The 16,940-nt window shown below is 43.7% G+C and overlaps 1 protein-coding gene across 4 annotated transcripts in view; it reads left to right on the forward strand.

The window, feature by feature from the left end:
* TMEM255A (transmembrane protein 255A) overlaps nt 1-16,940 on the forward strand; it is a 107,724-nt gene that overhangs the window by 61,970 nt on the left and 28,814 nt on the right. For 2 of the 4 annotated variants that reach the window (XM_046673793.1, XM_046673791.1), the window contains exons 4-6: nt 4,992-5,153; nt 13,452-13,514; nt 15,709-15,798. In XM_046673793.1, coding sequence (XP_046529749.1) covers nt 4,992-5,153; nt 13,452-13,514; nt 15,709-15,798 — 315 coding nt within the window. The remainder of the gene's footprint in view (nt 1-4,991; nt 5,154-13,451; nt 13,515-15,708; nt 15,799-16,940) is intronic. The other 2 variants (XM_046673790.1, XM_046673792.1) reach the window with 1 other exon arrangement.

Here is a 16,940-nt window from a genome sequence, read left to right on the forward strand (position 1 = left end):
CCGACGCCAGGCTGTGCCCGACGAAGGGCTGGGTGGAAGAGTGCGAGGGTTGCGCAGCGCCCATTCCCGCAGCGGGCCACAACCACCTGCAAACCCGGCCTCCCGCGTTGGGCCGTCTGCCTGTGGGGGAGTGGGCAGGTTAGTGGCCCAGGGCTTAAAGTGTTGCTACTTGCATACAGCTCTGTAGGTTGGGGAACACGATGAAGAAAGTTCTTTCTTGGGCTCTCAGGGGCCCTCAGCCAATCTTGAGTTTCCCGAAAGTTCTGCGCAACAAGAAGCTGAGCGGGTTTTGCCCAGCCCAGACTCGACGCTGAGGGAAAAGAATCATAGATCCCATATAGATGCGCGAGCCTGCTCCAAGCATCGCCTTTTGTAAAGTCCGCAGACCTAGAACACCAGCAAATTCCTAAATGGAGTGATAACCGTGAGTTTCCACAGTTTGGACAGGGGAGTCTCCCTGGAGTTCCCTGGCTCTGGTCCCGCACAGCCCAGGCCTGAATCAGCGTCTAGGCTACGTAGGAACTACTCTTTCTTAACTCAGCTCTGGAAACGCCACTTTCCCTTGCATCGGGGGAGAAGTGTTGGGGGGGGGAGGGTCGAGGGGTTAGTGTTTCAGCCACCAAGGTCAGCATTTCTGAGGGGATTCCCTCTATAGGCAAGGCACAACCGCAGCCAAAACAATAAAATTTGAAACACGTAGACACACTGCACCAGGGTGCCTGCACTCTAGGCTTGCTTCCTGGCTGCCTGGGGATGAGAGCTTAGTCCAAGGCTTGGAGCGGAGCAGGGACTTGCTTGGCAACTTGAAGATGGTAATTTGACGCCAGCGCCCCTTCATCCCCTCCCAGCAACCCCCTTCTCTCTTTTGGCAACACCGCCCCCAGGCGCTAAGGGACCTCTACTACAACAGGGCACTCGTTCCCTCCCAACTAACATATTTGTAATTCACCGGTGGCCTCGGATGTCTCCGGTCCAAAAATTGCCAAAAGTGGGGGATTTCAGCACCTTTAAGGAATTTTTGGGAGATTGGTAGAGCTTTGAGGCTCTTGTGTGGGCAGCTACCTGTTTCGACGGATGCACAAGGCTGGGACTTCCTGAGACCCTCCCTGTGTGGCAAAGCTAACTCAGGTAAGCAAATCCCAATCGGTTCAAAAGATCAGCCTGGAGACTTAGCCAGTCATCAACAAGGTAGTGTACAGGACAGGATCCTGCGCCCCCGTCCTTGCTGACTCGGATAGAGAGTACACACCCTATATCAGGGGGGTAGTCAACAACATGTACAGGGTAAAACAGAGGTGAGCAGAGACAATCCTCCTGCCTTCTGGCAACCCACATCTGAGTTCCTGTCAAATACATAATCCTGGAACTGGCGGACATCATATGGATTGTGGACCAGACCCACAATTAAAATCGCAATTGTAGCAGTTACAATTAACATACTTATTGGATAAGGTATATAGGAACTGAGACATGAAATAAGGAGTGATTAGAGTAGAGTGAACTTGATCAAGAAAAACTTCTTGGAAGAGGTGAGTTTTGAGCATGTTTCAAAGGAAGGGAGAGACTCAGATTCAAAGACCGCAGTGCAGGTAGGAGCTCTGACCAGGGGGTAAACCTGGAGGAGGGAGAACCTGGCTCTATTTGGAAGGGTGGAGACAGCAAATAATGAGTGCTTCTAGAGCTGAGCATCCTGGACGTCATGAATCCGGAGTGGAGGTGGGGCACTGCAGAGAGGGAGGGCTGCAGTAGTTCTGCAGGGAGGCTGCTGGGGGCGGAGGGGGCAGGCAATGCCAATGACGAGATTTCAGACTCTCCCACTGCTGTTGGTTGCAGGGGTGGTTGTTGCTTAAACAGAAATACACGGGTGCCAAGTAGCCAGGCTAGTGAGAAAAACTGAGATTGTGACGCTAGTTGGCCAGAAGGCTTTCAGGTCTGGGGAGCCCTCAGGTGAACCCTATTTTAAAAAATCAATTCTATCAGCGTAGCCCATATGTGTTCACTCAATTCCCCCCACAGCCTTTTTTATTAGAAGGGAAGCAATTCTGAGATGTTGCCTCTTGTTTATTCAACAAGTATTGGCCGCTCACTAGATATCAAACACCGTGATAGGCACTGTTTTCAACTACCTGCTGCTTGATTTAACTACCTCATAATGGCCGAGGTTTTTTGATATGTTGATTTACGAAACAAAATCAGAATAAGATGTTCCTGTGTTTAGGGAACATCTAAGGCAGTCCCTAAGTTGTACTCTAATAAGAACAGGGCTCTACTTCTCCCTTCTAAAATAAAACCACCAGGAAAATGTCCTAAGCAGACACATGAGCTGCCTTTTAGGAGCCTTGGCCACGCCTTCAGAGAACAGGTGCGTCTTGCTCTAAATAGATGTGAATTTTAAGTCAAATTGACAGTAAAGATAAATGGAGGGGTGGTTCTTCACTTTTCAAAAGGATTCACCGGAGGTTCCTTAAAATGGCCAACTTCCCACGTGCAACTAGAAATAATTTCATTTTATACAATTATGGTCCTTAGAGTGTAAAATAAAGGATGGCTTGGAGGAGGGCGTGAGGTGACAGAGATAGATATTCAACCCACTGGTGGGACAGTTTTCTTAGGAATTTTATCCAAAGCAAACCCTTTCTGGAGGCAAGGCCCCTGTAGAGCTATGGGATCTTTGCCTGGGTTTCTCAACTGACTGGACTTTCAATTCAGGTTCTAAAGCAGGAAAAAAAAAAATAGATTTCCAAATGACACCATGTGGTTTGCTGAGTCACTTTTCTGACCTGGCTCCTGTGCTTTTAAGAGTTAGAGTGATTATTTACAAAGGAGACCCAAGAGCTGTGAATAGGATCAAAAGCCAGTTGGCGGGGGAAGGAGCAGGCAAGAGACACAGAAACAAATAGAAAGACTATGCACACACACTCTCCCCTAATTGAGTCTCTAAGGTTACATGTTTTCCGTGTGAGGCATTGAGACGCTTTCATGTGTCACAAAGATACCCTTAGTGTCTCCAGATGTTCCCTCCCTCTCTTTTGCCAGTTTGGGGCAGGGAAGGGCTGGAGGTGGTGTGAGTGACAAAAGAGAAAGGCAGACAGAAACAGGAGGAGATGTTGGTAAGTTTATGTTAAGAGCCCCTCTGTGGAACGTGCAGATTCACTGAGAACTATCTAACATCAAGTGGACTTAGGGCCCCTGGAAATCAAGAGAAAGGATAACTAACTTTTAGGTGAATTGGAGAAATAAATCCTGTTCCCCTACCCCTACCCCACCCCAGTCTGCATCTCCCAGGCTCTGCTCCTCCTGTTTACCACCAGTCAGCTCGCAATCTGCATCCCAAATAGCCCTCTCACACAAAGGGCCCTGATGTCACAGGTGTCTCGAGTGGTCCTTTATGTTTTTCCCAGGGAGGCTGGAGTCAGGCCCCACAGGAGGAGTCTCATTTCCCAACCCTCCTTACTTCCCCTCCCAGGGAGCGATATGGCGCTTTAGTACGTGGCTGCCTATAAACGCTCAAGCCACTTCTACATTTCAATGTAAAATAGCCTTAGAATAGTATCGTGTTAGAAATGACCCTGATAAGTCACATCCCTCACTTTCGAGGCTGACGTCAGGGGAGACCGCCAGCCCCTCCCACCTCCCTTGGAGCCTTCAGCAGGGACCGCACTGGGGAAGACAAGATGGATGGTGGGGCTAACCCAGGGTGGCACTCCTGACGCATTTCTTCCATAGAAGAGGGGATATCTGCTGGGGGCGGCATGGCCAGCCACAGCCCCTCCCTCTCACCAATACCAGGCCTCCTGGGTCTCGCTGGTTTTCTTGCCTCTCTCCCTCTTCCTTCATCCCCTCTCCCCTCCCTCCCAGTGGTGCGGTCTGGGCGGCTTCAATCGGCAGCTGCTTCCTGAGGCTGCAGTGAGGCCTCCCAGAATGACGGGGTCCTATGAACAGACCCAAGTGGCCTCTTTAGGCTCATAAATGACAGTCAAGCCACCTGGGTGGGCGATCCCATCATAAGGCTCCCGACTGCTTCATCCTCCCTCTGGAGAACTGGACTCTCTTAGCATTCCCTTATTTGCTTATTTTTAGAGAACTCCTAGGTGGTACTCATCCCTGGTATTTCCTGTTGAGGGCCCTCCCCATGCCAGAGAAATACACGCGGAGTGTGGAGTGGTGCTTGAATCCTTTATAAAAAATGAAGTTGAAAAGCGAGTCTAGATACCATTTTTCTATCTGACTTAAGCCTGTTTCCGGAAAAAAAAAATTGGTTTGCACTATCATGTCTGATAAGCACTGAGTAGGACAACAAGCTTCTCATTATTTATATTTATGTCACCCTCATGTAAGCCTAAATGTATATGAGTTATAATCCTCCTGTCTACCTGCCCCGATACATATCTTTGTGGACTAATAGCCTCCAAACACTTACTTTATTACACACATTTGTTATGTGACAAATCTTGTCAACACACCATTTTAAAGTTTATACATGAGGTGGCAAATGTCAGAAATAAATGGAAAAAAAATCCCAGTACCTGGCTTGGTTCTGATATTTACACTGAAAATGAAATTTCATATCTCCAGCTTATAAAAGCCCTTCTTAGTTTCATATTGGCTTTAAAATATTTTCATTTAATACCTCCACATGTATACTTCCCATTTATCATACACCTTATAATTTGGCCTAAAAAACCACTCCACTAAGTGGGTATGACACATCTTTTATAGAATGCCGAAAGCACAAAAATTTGGTTTGTTTTGTTTTTCTGTAACTGGTAAGAGTTCTTCTGTTCTTTGTTTTCAAACTGGATATGTATATGTATGGATATGTAATTGTAAACTTGGCACCTGATCACTGCAAAAACTAAAGCTCCTTCCGTTCCCCGTAATTCCGCTCCCCAGAGATAACCCCAATTACCAGTTGGAGTAGGAAAGGAGGACCTTCCTAGTGATTTTTGCTTTAAGTCCATCCCTTCTCCAGCCAAAATGAGCAATTTCAGTTTCTCTGTGTGCTTTCAGGAGCCTTCAATCGGAGGAAACGAAACTCCATCTATGTCACCGTGACTTTGCTTATTGTGTCCGTGTTAATTCTCACGGTGGGCCTTGCTGCCACCACCAGGACCCAGAATGTGACCGTTGGAGGTTATTACCCGGGAGTTATTGTAAGTATGAAAGGCATAGGTAGGTCTCAGGAGCTTGCTGGCTACAGACACTCGGGTTCTACTCTGATGGCTTTCAATTCTGTTTGAGTTTCTAGTGTTTGCTCGGTTTTCCTCCTGTATATATCTCTATGTTTATATAGAGAGGCAACTCTGGGCCCGTTAAGAAAAACACTGGACTAGGAATCAGAAGAATCCCAGCTCCGTCCCTGACTAGCAGGGCAATCCTGAGCAAGTCAGCTCGTTCTTGAGGACCTTGGTTTTCTGGTCTCTAGGAGGATGTTACTAACCAGCACTGTTAACCTTAGGCTAAGGTCCTTTCCTCTCTGGGCATCTGCTTTCCTATATATAATAGAGGTCACCTGATCTTACCTGAAATCTGAGGACCCTTGCAGCTTGACACTCTGTGACCAACAGCGCTGATCTCCAAAATGACCCTTCACTCCTTTCAAGAAAATTATGTGGAATATGTACTCCTAAAATATGTATATTTATTCATTTATAAATTATATACATGTTCATAAAACATACAAAAATGGAAATTCAAAAATTATATAAAAATGAAATAAATAATAATTTTGAATATCTTCATACTAATACTAACTAAAATTTCAAAGAATAATAAGCACTTCGTGTGAAGTCTGTCATTAAAGATAGTGGCTATAAATCCTTATTTCAAATACCTACTAGATAATTTTGAATATTTTTGGCTGACTTCTTATCGGATATAATTAGATCATTATTGGCATCATTGTTTCTTAATGTCGATCTCACAATGTGACTGACAAAAAGCTCATCCTGAGAGTTAGAATGATCAACTCTACCATTTTCTTGTTGCTCACTTGTGCTTACATTATTGGGGTCATCTTCAAATTCGTGCTTTCTCAACAGGAGTCTTTCCAAACCACCTGACCATTTTGTCGGGACTAGTTTAGTTACAACTAGATAAGACAATCTGGGCACAGGTAAAATGCTCCACCTTCAACCCTTTACTGCTTGGAACTTGCCCTTCTCCCACAGGATAGCTCAACTTCTCATCTGACATTCACACTGAGGGGATGGCGCCAGGAGTGGTCTATTTATTGAATATTTGTAACACTTTCTTTCTTTCTTATTATTTTAGATAAACAATATATAGGAAACAAGAGTTTGAATAGTTTCTTTCCAGACTTCAGTAGATTGTTTTACCTACCCCGAGGGTGCATGCAATCCATTTTGGAAACTGCTGAACTCTTTGCATACAAAACCTCATTTTATATCAAATCATCACGTTAAATATAACCTTAAATATATACAATTTTTATTTGTCAGTTATACCTCAGTAAAGTTGGGGAAAAAGAAAAGAAAAGAAAAACAAAAACCTCATTTAAATCTACACACACTACTGTTGAACCCAAAAACCTAACTCTAGAAGTTGAATCATAATTTTAGTATCAATTAAATGACTTCCCAATTATAATTGCTGGAAAGCAGGAAGGAAGTTTAGGATGGTTCATTTTTTAATATATTTTAGGATAGCGAAGAGGTCAGATGTATTTGTTATTGTTTTGTTTCTTGTTTTCTTTTCTTTTTTTTTTTTTTGGAGAAGTGGGGGTTGGAGAGAGAAGGAAAAGGAGGGGAAGGGGTTAAAGATGGATGCCTTTGGCAAGCCCGTGCTGTGAATGACCAAGCCTGCTGCCTGTTGCCTAGGTCACCGATTCCACAGTAAGCCTCCTCAATAGCCCTAGCTTGCTGGGCCGTGTGTGATGTGGGCTGGCCCCCCACGAGCTGAAGGCTGCCTGGGGAAGCTCCTCTGCAGCTCTTGGGCCGGCAGCTTAGGGCCCCAGCCGAGGGCAGGTGTCCCACACACACCGTTTGGTGCCCTCTGTTTAAACATGTGATGTGAGAACTCACCCAGTCCACTTCCTGTGGTGAGGCAAGAAAACCAGTCGTCAGCAGAATTGAGTTTTATTTTTAAATTCAAGCAGAAGGGAGGAAAGGTGGGGGTAAGATTGCATTTTGGTGGCTTGGAAAAGCAATTTATAGGGTCTGTGTGACTTTGTGTGCTTCAGGTAGCTGCATTTAGTGAAATATTTTTGACTGATGAGCAAATGCTCAAGATTCAGGCTCTCCATGGGTGAGGGAAAGGTACGCTCTATATCATTTAAGAGTAGGAACTCCTGTTCATGAACCGTGGCTCCAAACCTTCTCTGTAGAATATCTGACTGTGGGTGGCTAGGTTGGAATACATTAACAAAAGAAAGAGGGTGCATGATTGTTGTTATTCGAGTACCTGATGTTCAGCTAGCACTGGAAGTTGAAGCAGTGGGGGCGTGAGTCTGTGTGTGTGTGTGTGTGTGTGTGTATTTCACTAAAAGCTAAAATGGAAATGCTAATAGGAGAGCCATCCTGAGAGTGAGCCCCATGGTTTAACCTTTAAAAATTTGCTCGTATAGTTCCTGTAGATTGTTTCTTTAAAACGGGTTTTAATTATAGAAAATGAAAGGGGAAGATTGCAGATTGAAAAGCAGAAAAATCCATTTGAGTTTATAGGTCAGATCATGTTGTAACAAATACAATAACAACTCATACCTCTGAAATAGTAAACACCTGAGGATCCAGATTTATCCATGAATGGGGTACTTCCACTAATTGAATAGTTTGGCTATTAGAGAGTTACTATATAAACTCTAAGCCCATGATTTCCCCACCTTGGTGTGCATATGAATAACCTGGTGAACCTGTAGAAATTGCAGACTTCCGCTCCCTACCCCCAGAGATTCTGATTCAGTAGGTCTGGGTGGGACCCAGGAACCTGAACTTTCTTTTTATGAGCTAACCTTTGATTGAAAAAGTAATACATGCTGAATTTGCGTTTTAATCAGCACCCCAGGGGAATCTAATTCAGGTGGACCAGCAACCATCTAGAGAACTAAAACGCAATAATTAAAGTATGCTTAGCAATAAAACCAGAATGAGCATAATGTGGCATTTTATGATTCCGGACCGTCAAATTGGTCGCTTTAAATATAAATTACCATTGTATAGAACTGTAAAAAAATTTCAAGTTATTTGGGACTCTGCTATTTTTGGACTCTGGTTAAATGTGTTAACAATACATGAGAAGTTAAATTTTCAAAACAAATTAGGGAGTGGTTATTGGATTAAAAGAAGACACGGTACAATTTATTTAAATATTGAGATCTTAGGCATTTTAAAATATAATTGTATCTGCATAACTCTAAGTCATATGAAACTTTTCTGAGTCATCTTTATTTTGCCAAATGAGATGCCCTGTACAGTGAGATGCATTATGACAGGGTGTTAGCTACTCTGCCTGAGCTAGGATGTGGGATCATCATCCTAAGACACACATGCACACATACATCTTTAAAGGTGTGCTCATCTGTACAGGCTGAAGTGTAAAATTTTTCAAAAATTAAAACCGACAAAGCAAGACAAACTGGCTTAGGATTTTTACTGTCCTCGAATATTCAAGACGTAGTCCGTTCCAGAAGAGTTCTGATGAGCTTTCTACTCTGGAGGCCTAAAGGAACAAGAGCCTCGGTTGTTGTATAAAGCTGAAAAAGGCAGGGGGAGAGCCTGCTCCTTCTGTGTACCTCTCTAACCTTAGATCCAGGAGAATGAGACCTCTAAATGTGTTTCCTAAGCAACCCACAAGATGGGGTTGGCCACCTGATCAGTGTGGAAAGCCTTTCATTCTAGCACCTTCTCCCCAGCTGTTGTACTGTTAGAACTAATACCACCCTGGGTTTTTTTTTCAGGAAAGAAACCAGGACTTTCTGCCCTGTTTCCTGGGGAGGTCAGTTAATGGAAAATTATATCAGAGTTACCATGGGATAGTAGGAGACAGGGACAAGAGGGATCATTCAAAACGATCAATAGTCCAGAAACCTTCTCTAGGCCAGTATGGCTTCAGCTTCACACATAAAGACTCTTTTGATAAATATGTCAAAGTTTGGACTAACTTGAATGCTCAGGAAGTATAAATAGCCTTGGATAGTGTGATTTTGTGGTTTACTATGAATTAGGCAGAAATTCTGTTCATCTCTTGTTGAAAGTGTTTCTAAAATATAGGATCACTCTAAAACAAAGTTCTTACCTTACTTAGTGCATGCATTTCAAAGATGAGACCTGAATCTTGACTTGTTAGATGAGACTTATAATTCTGTAAGGTTCTAACCTTCATTGGCTCTCTGCTGCCTCCTTGGCGTTGTCATTCAAAGCTCTCCAAAGATGCCCTCAGCCTGGTCTCCCATTACCTCTCTTTTGCCAAAATTGTCAGTTTATAGTCCCCTGAACATAACGTGGGCTTTTCTACCTTGATGCTGTCACTCTCCTTGTTCCCCCTGGCCTGGAATGTCCTCCCTGTACGCTCTCTCTGTTTATCCAAATGCTCTGTCCTATCCCAACTTAAAGACACAACTGGGACATTTCTCATCTACTGGGGTCCACGGTGGTGTCTACCATCTTTGAACTCCCTACCGTAGATTCCTCCTACTCATGGTTCCTGGAGAATATTCACATACGCTTTGTGGCATCTGCGGGGGTATATTCTCATTTAGCTTTGTTTATACAGGTTCAAATCCCTTATGTGAACCCTTGGGCCAGATGTGTTTGAGAATTTAGACATTTTTTATTTTAGAAAGATAATACAGTGCATATATCATGTATTATCTAACATCCCAGTGGGGTCTTGAGAAACATCCCATAATCAAGCACCTTCATCTTTCTATAATAAAGTGTGAATTTTTACACTAAGTAGATAAAGATTATAAAATAACCTCACATCAGTTCAAGGTCAGGTTTTGCCACCAAGTTAGTTACCAAAAAAACCTTTTGGTTTTAAGAGCTTTGTGGATTTCAGGATTATGGAAAGGAATTGTGGACCAGTTTACCTAATTATAGCTCCTTGAGGCTGAGTTTCATTGGTCTTGATATCATACCCCACTCCACCTTCTGGCCACCAAATCACAGATCTAGCACAGTGCCTGCCACAGAGCAGATGTCCAATTAATATTTATTGAATGACTAATCCCTCTGAGCCTCAGCACTGGGTGTCCATGGCAGTGGATGGGCATAAGCATAGGTTACAGGGCCCAGTCCAAAAAGAGCCCTTGAATCTGACTTCAATTTCTAATGATTTGTCTTTTTCTTCTACACATGGAGGGCAGCCAAAACAAAGCAAACTGGTTATTTATTCAGGTAATGGGGAATCAAGATGGAGGTCCAAAGGTCTGAACATCCCATGATTCCATGTAGTTCTCGAGGGATGACCACAGAGCTTACCTTTCTGAGGCTTCAGGAGAGCAAACAGTTGATTAGAAGCAGCTGCCCATTTTCAGGAAATTCTGTTGGTTTTTCCTTCTTTATTTTCCACCCCTTAGCTTTTCCTCAAATAGGTCTTTTCACTCCATCCCTGCAGAGAACTTCTTCCGTGGGGGGCAGTGATGAAGACCACTATTCTGCTAACACTGGCCACAAAAGCAGCAAAGTGTGACTGAAGGAACACCAGCTGTTAGGGGACCTGAGAACTAGCCCTGGCCCTGCCATTAACTTGCTGTAAGAGGGGACAAGTCCATACAATTCTCTAGGCCTCCATTTTCCTATCTATCAAATGGGAAGGATGTAAGCTCCGCCAAACTCCATAGCGTTACTGTGACCAAGATGGAAGGCAGGCAAGTGCTTCTTTAAGTTAAAATGCTTTTCAAATGTAAGGTAGTTTTAGCAACAGTGGTGAGTGCATCAACCTGTCATCCGGGTGAGTGAATTCTTCCAGCCATGACTCAATAGATATTAGTTCCTCACCTGGTAAACTCTACTTATCCTTTGAACCCGTGTTAAAATGTCTCCTCCTCTGTGAAATCTTAGAGCTACCATGTATTCAGTAGCCTACGTTATGCAAATCACACTACATACTTTATCTCATTTACTCTTCACAGCAGCCCTGTGTGGTAGGTACCATTAGGATTCCCATTTTATAGATGAGGAAACCGAAGCACAGAGTGGTTAAGGGACTATCCCAAGGTCACACAGTTTATAAGTAGCAGAGCCTGGAATATAATGCAAAATGAATTATTCTCTGCTCCTACAGCACTATTTATACTTCACCTGTGGTCCTTAACCCACAGTCTCTCTCTTCCTAACTGGACTGTGAGCTCCTGGAGGGCAGGGGCCGTGTCTTCTTATTTATCTGACAGATGTACTTAGTGAATGTTAGAAAACTGAATGAATTGGAATGGAGTAGAATGGAATGGAAGGAAAGAGGAGGAAACTGGATGAAGTAACTTGCTGTCCTGGGATTTTTGGTCCCGGAGTGCCTTGTCTTTCCAGTCAATTCCACGAGGCTTCAGCCCACCTCTTCCAGTCACTGACGTCAGAGAGTGTCATTTAAGAGTGTCAGGAATAGTGAGTGTCTTTGCTTCCCATCTAAGGGCAGAGACTGCTGTTGGGGTTCAGGAGACATTCAGTGAATTTCTGTGGAAACTGATAAACTGCTGAGTAAAAGGACTTATTTGCCATGTAAGGAGCTGCCTCTGACTTTCTCTCAATCTCCACAAGTGGCCCAGAGTGCCATAAGCACAGACTATTCATGGAATTCTTCCTAAAAAATAAAAGCTGTGGAATATTTTGGAGAGGGAGATAAGATAGAACACAAAACTCTCTTATAAAATAGAGCAGATAATGATAGGATTTTCCAGCTTAAATCAGATTAGAGCTGCTCGCAAGTTAAATGTCTTTAAAAATTGTAATAATAATCACCAGAACAAAAACTAACATTTATTGAGTACTTATTGTGTGCCAGGAACTGTGCAAATTTCTTTGAATGTATCATCCTAGTTAATCCTTACAAAAACCCTATAAGATAGCCATTATACTATAGTTCCCACTTTCCAGATAAGGAAACTGAGGTAGAGAGAAGTCAATCAGTTTGTTCAAGGTTGCACAAACATAAGTGGAAGAGCTGGGGTTAGAAGCCAGACTAGTCTGATAATGAGGTTTTAATCAGTATACTTTATGACAACACATTTTAATTACACTTAAAATAAGACTGAGTGGGAGACAGGTATAGTTTAACTGTTGAGTGAGGATGTTCTCCGTAGCGTCTTGGATGGCATGGATATGCCCTTATGTACTTTAGCTTCTATTTCCCAAGAGGGCTTGCTGGCTGAGTGGCTCTGCAGAATGAGTCCTTAGAAATTTACATTCCTTCCTTCCTTTCCTTCTCTGGTTTCGGAGACAACCACCCAGTCCCCCTACACTGCCCCCCCGCCGAGCTTTAGCCCAGCACTTGAGTCCATTACATTTTTAAGCCTAGGTGGAAGGCTTGGGGGCCTCAGACTGAAATAGATGCCCCTGTGAACAAAGGTGAGGCTGCAGATGGAAACCCAGACCATTAGTGAGGTTAAAGAGAAATGTAACTACATCGCTGAACTTGTGTTAAGATTTATTGGTCCATTCTCACTGCTTTTTACTCCTTCCATTTTCATCCCCATCAACAGCCATCGGTTAGTGATCGTTTTCAGTTGAGACTGGCAGACTCAGTCCACTAATGGCAAAACCAAAAGGAAAGTGGGGTCTGCTGCACTGAACCATCATCCCAGCCACTTAGACAGGGAAATTGTTGTTCAGGGTTTTACACTGCCATTTCTGTTCACCCTTTAATGAATGCTTTCTGTCCGTAAATGAAGCAGAGATGGAAGAAGAGGTGCATAAGTGCTAACATAAATTACAGTGGGTCAACCACAAATATAGGCTTCCAAAAAGAAGGTTTTGGGTTTTTTTTTAAGCCTAGGTTAAGGTGCTTGCTGATTTCTAAAGTACTTCCTGGGTTTGATTAATGTGCCAGATGTGTCAAAATTTGCTATTTCAAACCTTTATTTTGAAATCCATGCATCAGAGCGGAAGGTCTCTTTTCAAAAAAATGATAAAGATCAGAATATAATGCGAGCTTTTCACCATTATATGTCTCTTACTGACTCACCAGTCACATGCTAGGTAATGGATATTGAAATTGAAATAAGCAGGCTCTGAAAAGCTATGGTTGACCTTTACTTTTAGTTTTTGAGCACATGAGTTTCTTTTTAGGTGTGATTCATATCTACAAGGAAAAATCGGCAAATGGTGGGATAAATACTTTTATTGCACGTACTATCTTTGTGTAAGTAACAACTGCATGTGGCTTTAGCGTCTATACCCCAGTTATTCTCCGTGATCCTGAATCACATCCAGGAGCTGGAATGATTGTGTGGTCAGGCTGACCGTCTTCCCACATGCTATGTATGCCACGTTGCTTTGCAGCTCGGCTTTGGATCATTCCTTGGAATCATCGGATCAAATCTTGTTGAGAACAAACGGCAGATGGTAAGTTTTCATTGCTGTAGAATCAAGTTCTTTGTCTGAAAAAGCTTGACATTTATATGAATAAGTAATATATTTCTTAAGGTTGCCCAAATTGGGCCACAAAAGAAACTGCTACTTTGCCTTTTCTCCTAAGCCTCTAGGGAACTTGTTTTAAAGTGACCCTGTGGAATGGGACTTGTTCTCATCTTGCCTGATGCTCCCTCAGTGGCATAGCTACTCTCCTTAAGGTACAGGAATAGAATATTCTGGATCTTGCCCTTTGCTTTCCTCCTTACTCCCAAAGGAATACTCCAGCCCATCCAGTCAGGCTATTGTCCTCGCCTAGAATGCCTTTGCTTCTGTGATTTCTGTTGCTGCAGCCCTGGATTATTGGTGACCCTCACAACTTCCTCTCTGATGCATAATCTTTGGGGGAAGTTTTCTCAGAGGGTTCCTGCCTTTTAGGAGATTACAGTCTAGGGGATGTTGACTAAGAGAACAAATATACCGGGGGCACACAGAAGACAAAATAAAATTATGAAGCCAACCTAAAGTATTTCCATTACCCGTAGTTCAAAGCTAAGTATGTTGTAAGGTTGAAAGAAAGGATGAGCATATAACAGGAGGTAAAACCTAGAAATTTCTGTGTCCTAAAGGAGGACCACAAGGGCAAACTGCTGTATTTTCATGGTTCAGCCTGAGAAGCCTTCCTGGAGGGCGAGAGAAGAAGGTACAGACCGAATTGCAAGCATATTGCAGTTTTATAGGCTAGTAAATCAAGACACCTGGTGAGTGGTCAGATGGTGGACTGATTAGGCTCCCCACGTACAAGTCTCTGTGGCATTGAGACTTGGATAACTGGGTCTATTTAACAGAAAGTTTAATCAGATAACGTAATAGCTCCAGTGACAGGGAACTCTAACCATATGTTCTCCCCCAGCAATGTGGGGAATCACCCTCAAGGGAGTTCTAATAGTTCTCTTCTTCTGTTTCACCTGGAGTCCCCCCTGCAGTTGTGTTTGCACTTTGGGCTTAAATTATTCAAAATAACAGGGGAGTTTTAATTGTAGAGCTGAGCATAGCATAGCTAATAATGCCAATTTCATGACATCGTTCATCCATTATTTACCAATTCTCTGTAGTGCTGTGAAGTGAGGTTTATAGAGAGAGGTTTCTGAACAACTCCCAAAGGAGATATTTCCTCCTAACCTGTTAAGATGAGAGAACCTTAGGGTGGCCTTGACTTTTGATTTCCTCCTTCTCCCTGGAGAGCAACTCAATGCCATGCTATTTCCTCCTTGTGTCCCCCAAACACCTCAAGGAAGAAAAACACTGATCCCATCTATTTCTGAGGGTCAACACAGGCAGATGGTGGGCTCAGGCAGCACCTAACCCTGCCCTGGAAACCCCTTGAAACACCTGCCCCTGCACTGGGTTGTAGTGTCACCCTTGTAATGGAAGACAAATTATTAGGAAAATTTCTGTTATCTGACATGATCAGAAAATAGGGCAGTCTGGCTCAAGCAAACATTTTTCTTACTCCAGATTTTTCATATATAACACACAGAGTTGATCAGTTTCAGAGACTTCAATCCTTGTAAAATGTCTTTGACATTTCAGTCTTAGTAAGTTGCGTGTTCTCTTTCTTCAATGCAGAAGGCATGTTGGGTTGTGTGGGACCTCAGAATCATTCCTATCTTCATAGTGCCCACTACGCCATCAAGTAGTGGTATGAGGGATTTAGGAGAACGTTGGACGACGAGTTGGTGAGCACCAGGCTCTTCCGTAGACTAGATGGTGACCCTGGGCACACCGCTTACCCATTCTGAGCCTCCAATTCTACAATAAATAAAATAGGGGGTTGGATTACATGATGTCAAAGGTCCAGAATTTTTCCGAGTCTGAGAATTGGAAGAGTCAAATTCCTCCACGGACAGCGTGCTGGATACCAGCAAGCCTCCTCTACATTTGGCGCTCACAGACTCACGGAGTCAATTTCTTAGCTTGCCCTGAAAATGTAAAAGTGCTCCAGTGGCCCCTTCTCTGTCTCCCCGTCTGCCCACTCCCACTCATCCTGCATGACTGAAAAGAGCATCCTCATGGAGTGGCAGGCCAGAGTTCTGCTTTGGCTGGCAGTCTCTTGGGGATTGCCTGGTCTCCAGAAGCAGCAAGAGTGGAAGGCTAACAGACACTTTTGTTTTGTTCCCCCCCACAGCTGGTGGCTTCTATCGTCTTTATCAGCTTTGGTGTGATTGCAGCCTTTTGTTGTGCCATAGTTGATGGAGTCTTTGCTGCCAGACACATTGTGAGTATTTTCTGGGTTAAAGTAAATGTGCAATACAGCAAAGTTTCGTTGAGTATGTACTGGATATGTGCTAAGTGCTGTGAGGGGTACAGAAGAAGGAAAAGACAGGATCCCTGCTTCCAGGAGCATACAGTGAAGATGAGGGCACTGATGGACACACAGGCATCTAGAGAACTGGGTCTAAGCTCAGGGTAAAAACTCTAAAAGCCGGAGTGGTTTATCTTGGACTCCAGAGGTCAGGGCAGGCTTCCCAGAGGTCGTAGGGCTGGAGCTAAGCCTTTGACATGTGGGTGATATTCGGAAAGGCAAAGACAAGGTCATTGGGGCCAGGGGAATGGCTTTGAATTGATGTTGGGAGTGAGGAGATAGGGAGAGAGGAGCAGGAAGCCACATGACTTCCTGAGAGCCTTGAAGGTTTCAATAGCTGACCTCTCTCCCCTTCAACAGCAACAAGAGCAGACCATGAGGAGAGAGTCACCTTTTCTCAGATACCTGAACTTTGCTCTCCCTACGACAGTAGTTGGATAGTAGTGATGTGATTGGGGTCCAGAGAAAGCCCCAGAGCTAGAAGCCTCCGCTCAGAGCCCAGTCCTGGAGTTAAGGTGCCAAATACTTCCTACTCTGGAGAAGCTGTGCCTTGAGAAAGGCCATTTTACTCCTGAAACCCAAACCTGGCCTCTTCTCTGGGGAAGCCTGGGATTCAGAACATTCCCATGTGGCTGTCCACAGGAGCCCTCACCCCTTTTCCAGTGCTTTCCATTTCATACTATTTCAGACTTCTGGCCTAGGGCTGACTTCTCCATTAGGCACAATAGGCACAGTGCCTACAACCCATAGTACTTTCAGCGTCCCATAAAAATACTATCATTTCTTTTCAAATCAGAAGAAAAATGATGAACTTTTAGATTGAAAAAAAACTTTCTCATAGAATATAAATATATTTGTCTTTATACCCAATACAGTCATTAGATCTAATTAAAATAAATAAAATATAATTTTCAATATCTTTTAATGGAGAAAGGGCCCACAAAGGCAAAAATGCCTAAGTCCCGGGGAAGTCATAACGTAGCCCTGATCTGGCCCACAGACCGAAATCAAGAGTGAGCTACCACAACTTACTGAGCCCCCAGAACAAACACAAA

Source organism: Equus quagga, chromosome 10 (genome assembly GCF_021613505.1).
Source record: "Equus quagga isolate Etosha38 chromosome 10, UCLA_HA_Equagga_1.0, whole genome shotgun sequence".
NCBI classification, from domain to species: Eukaryota; Metazoa; Chordata; class Mammalia; order Perissodactyla; family Equidae; genus Equus; species Equus quagga.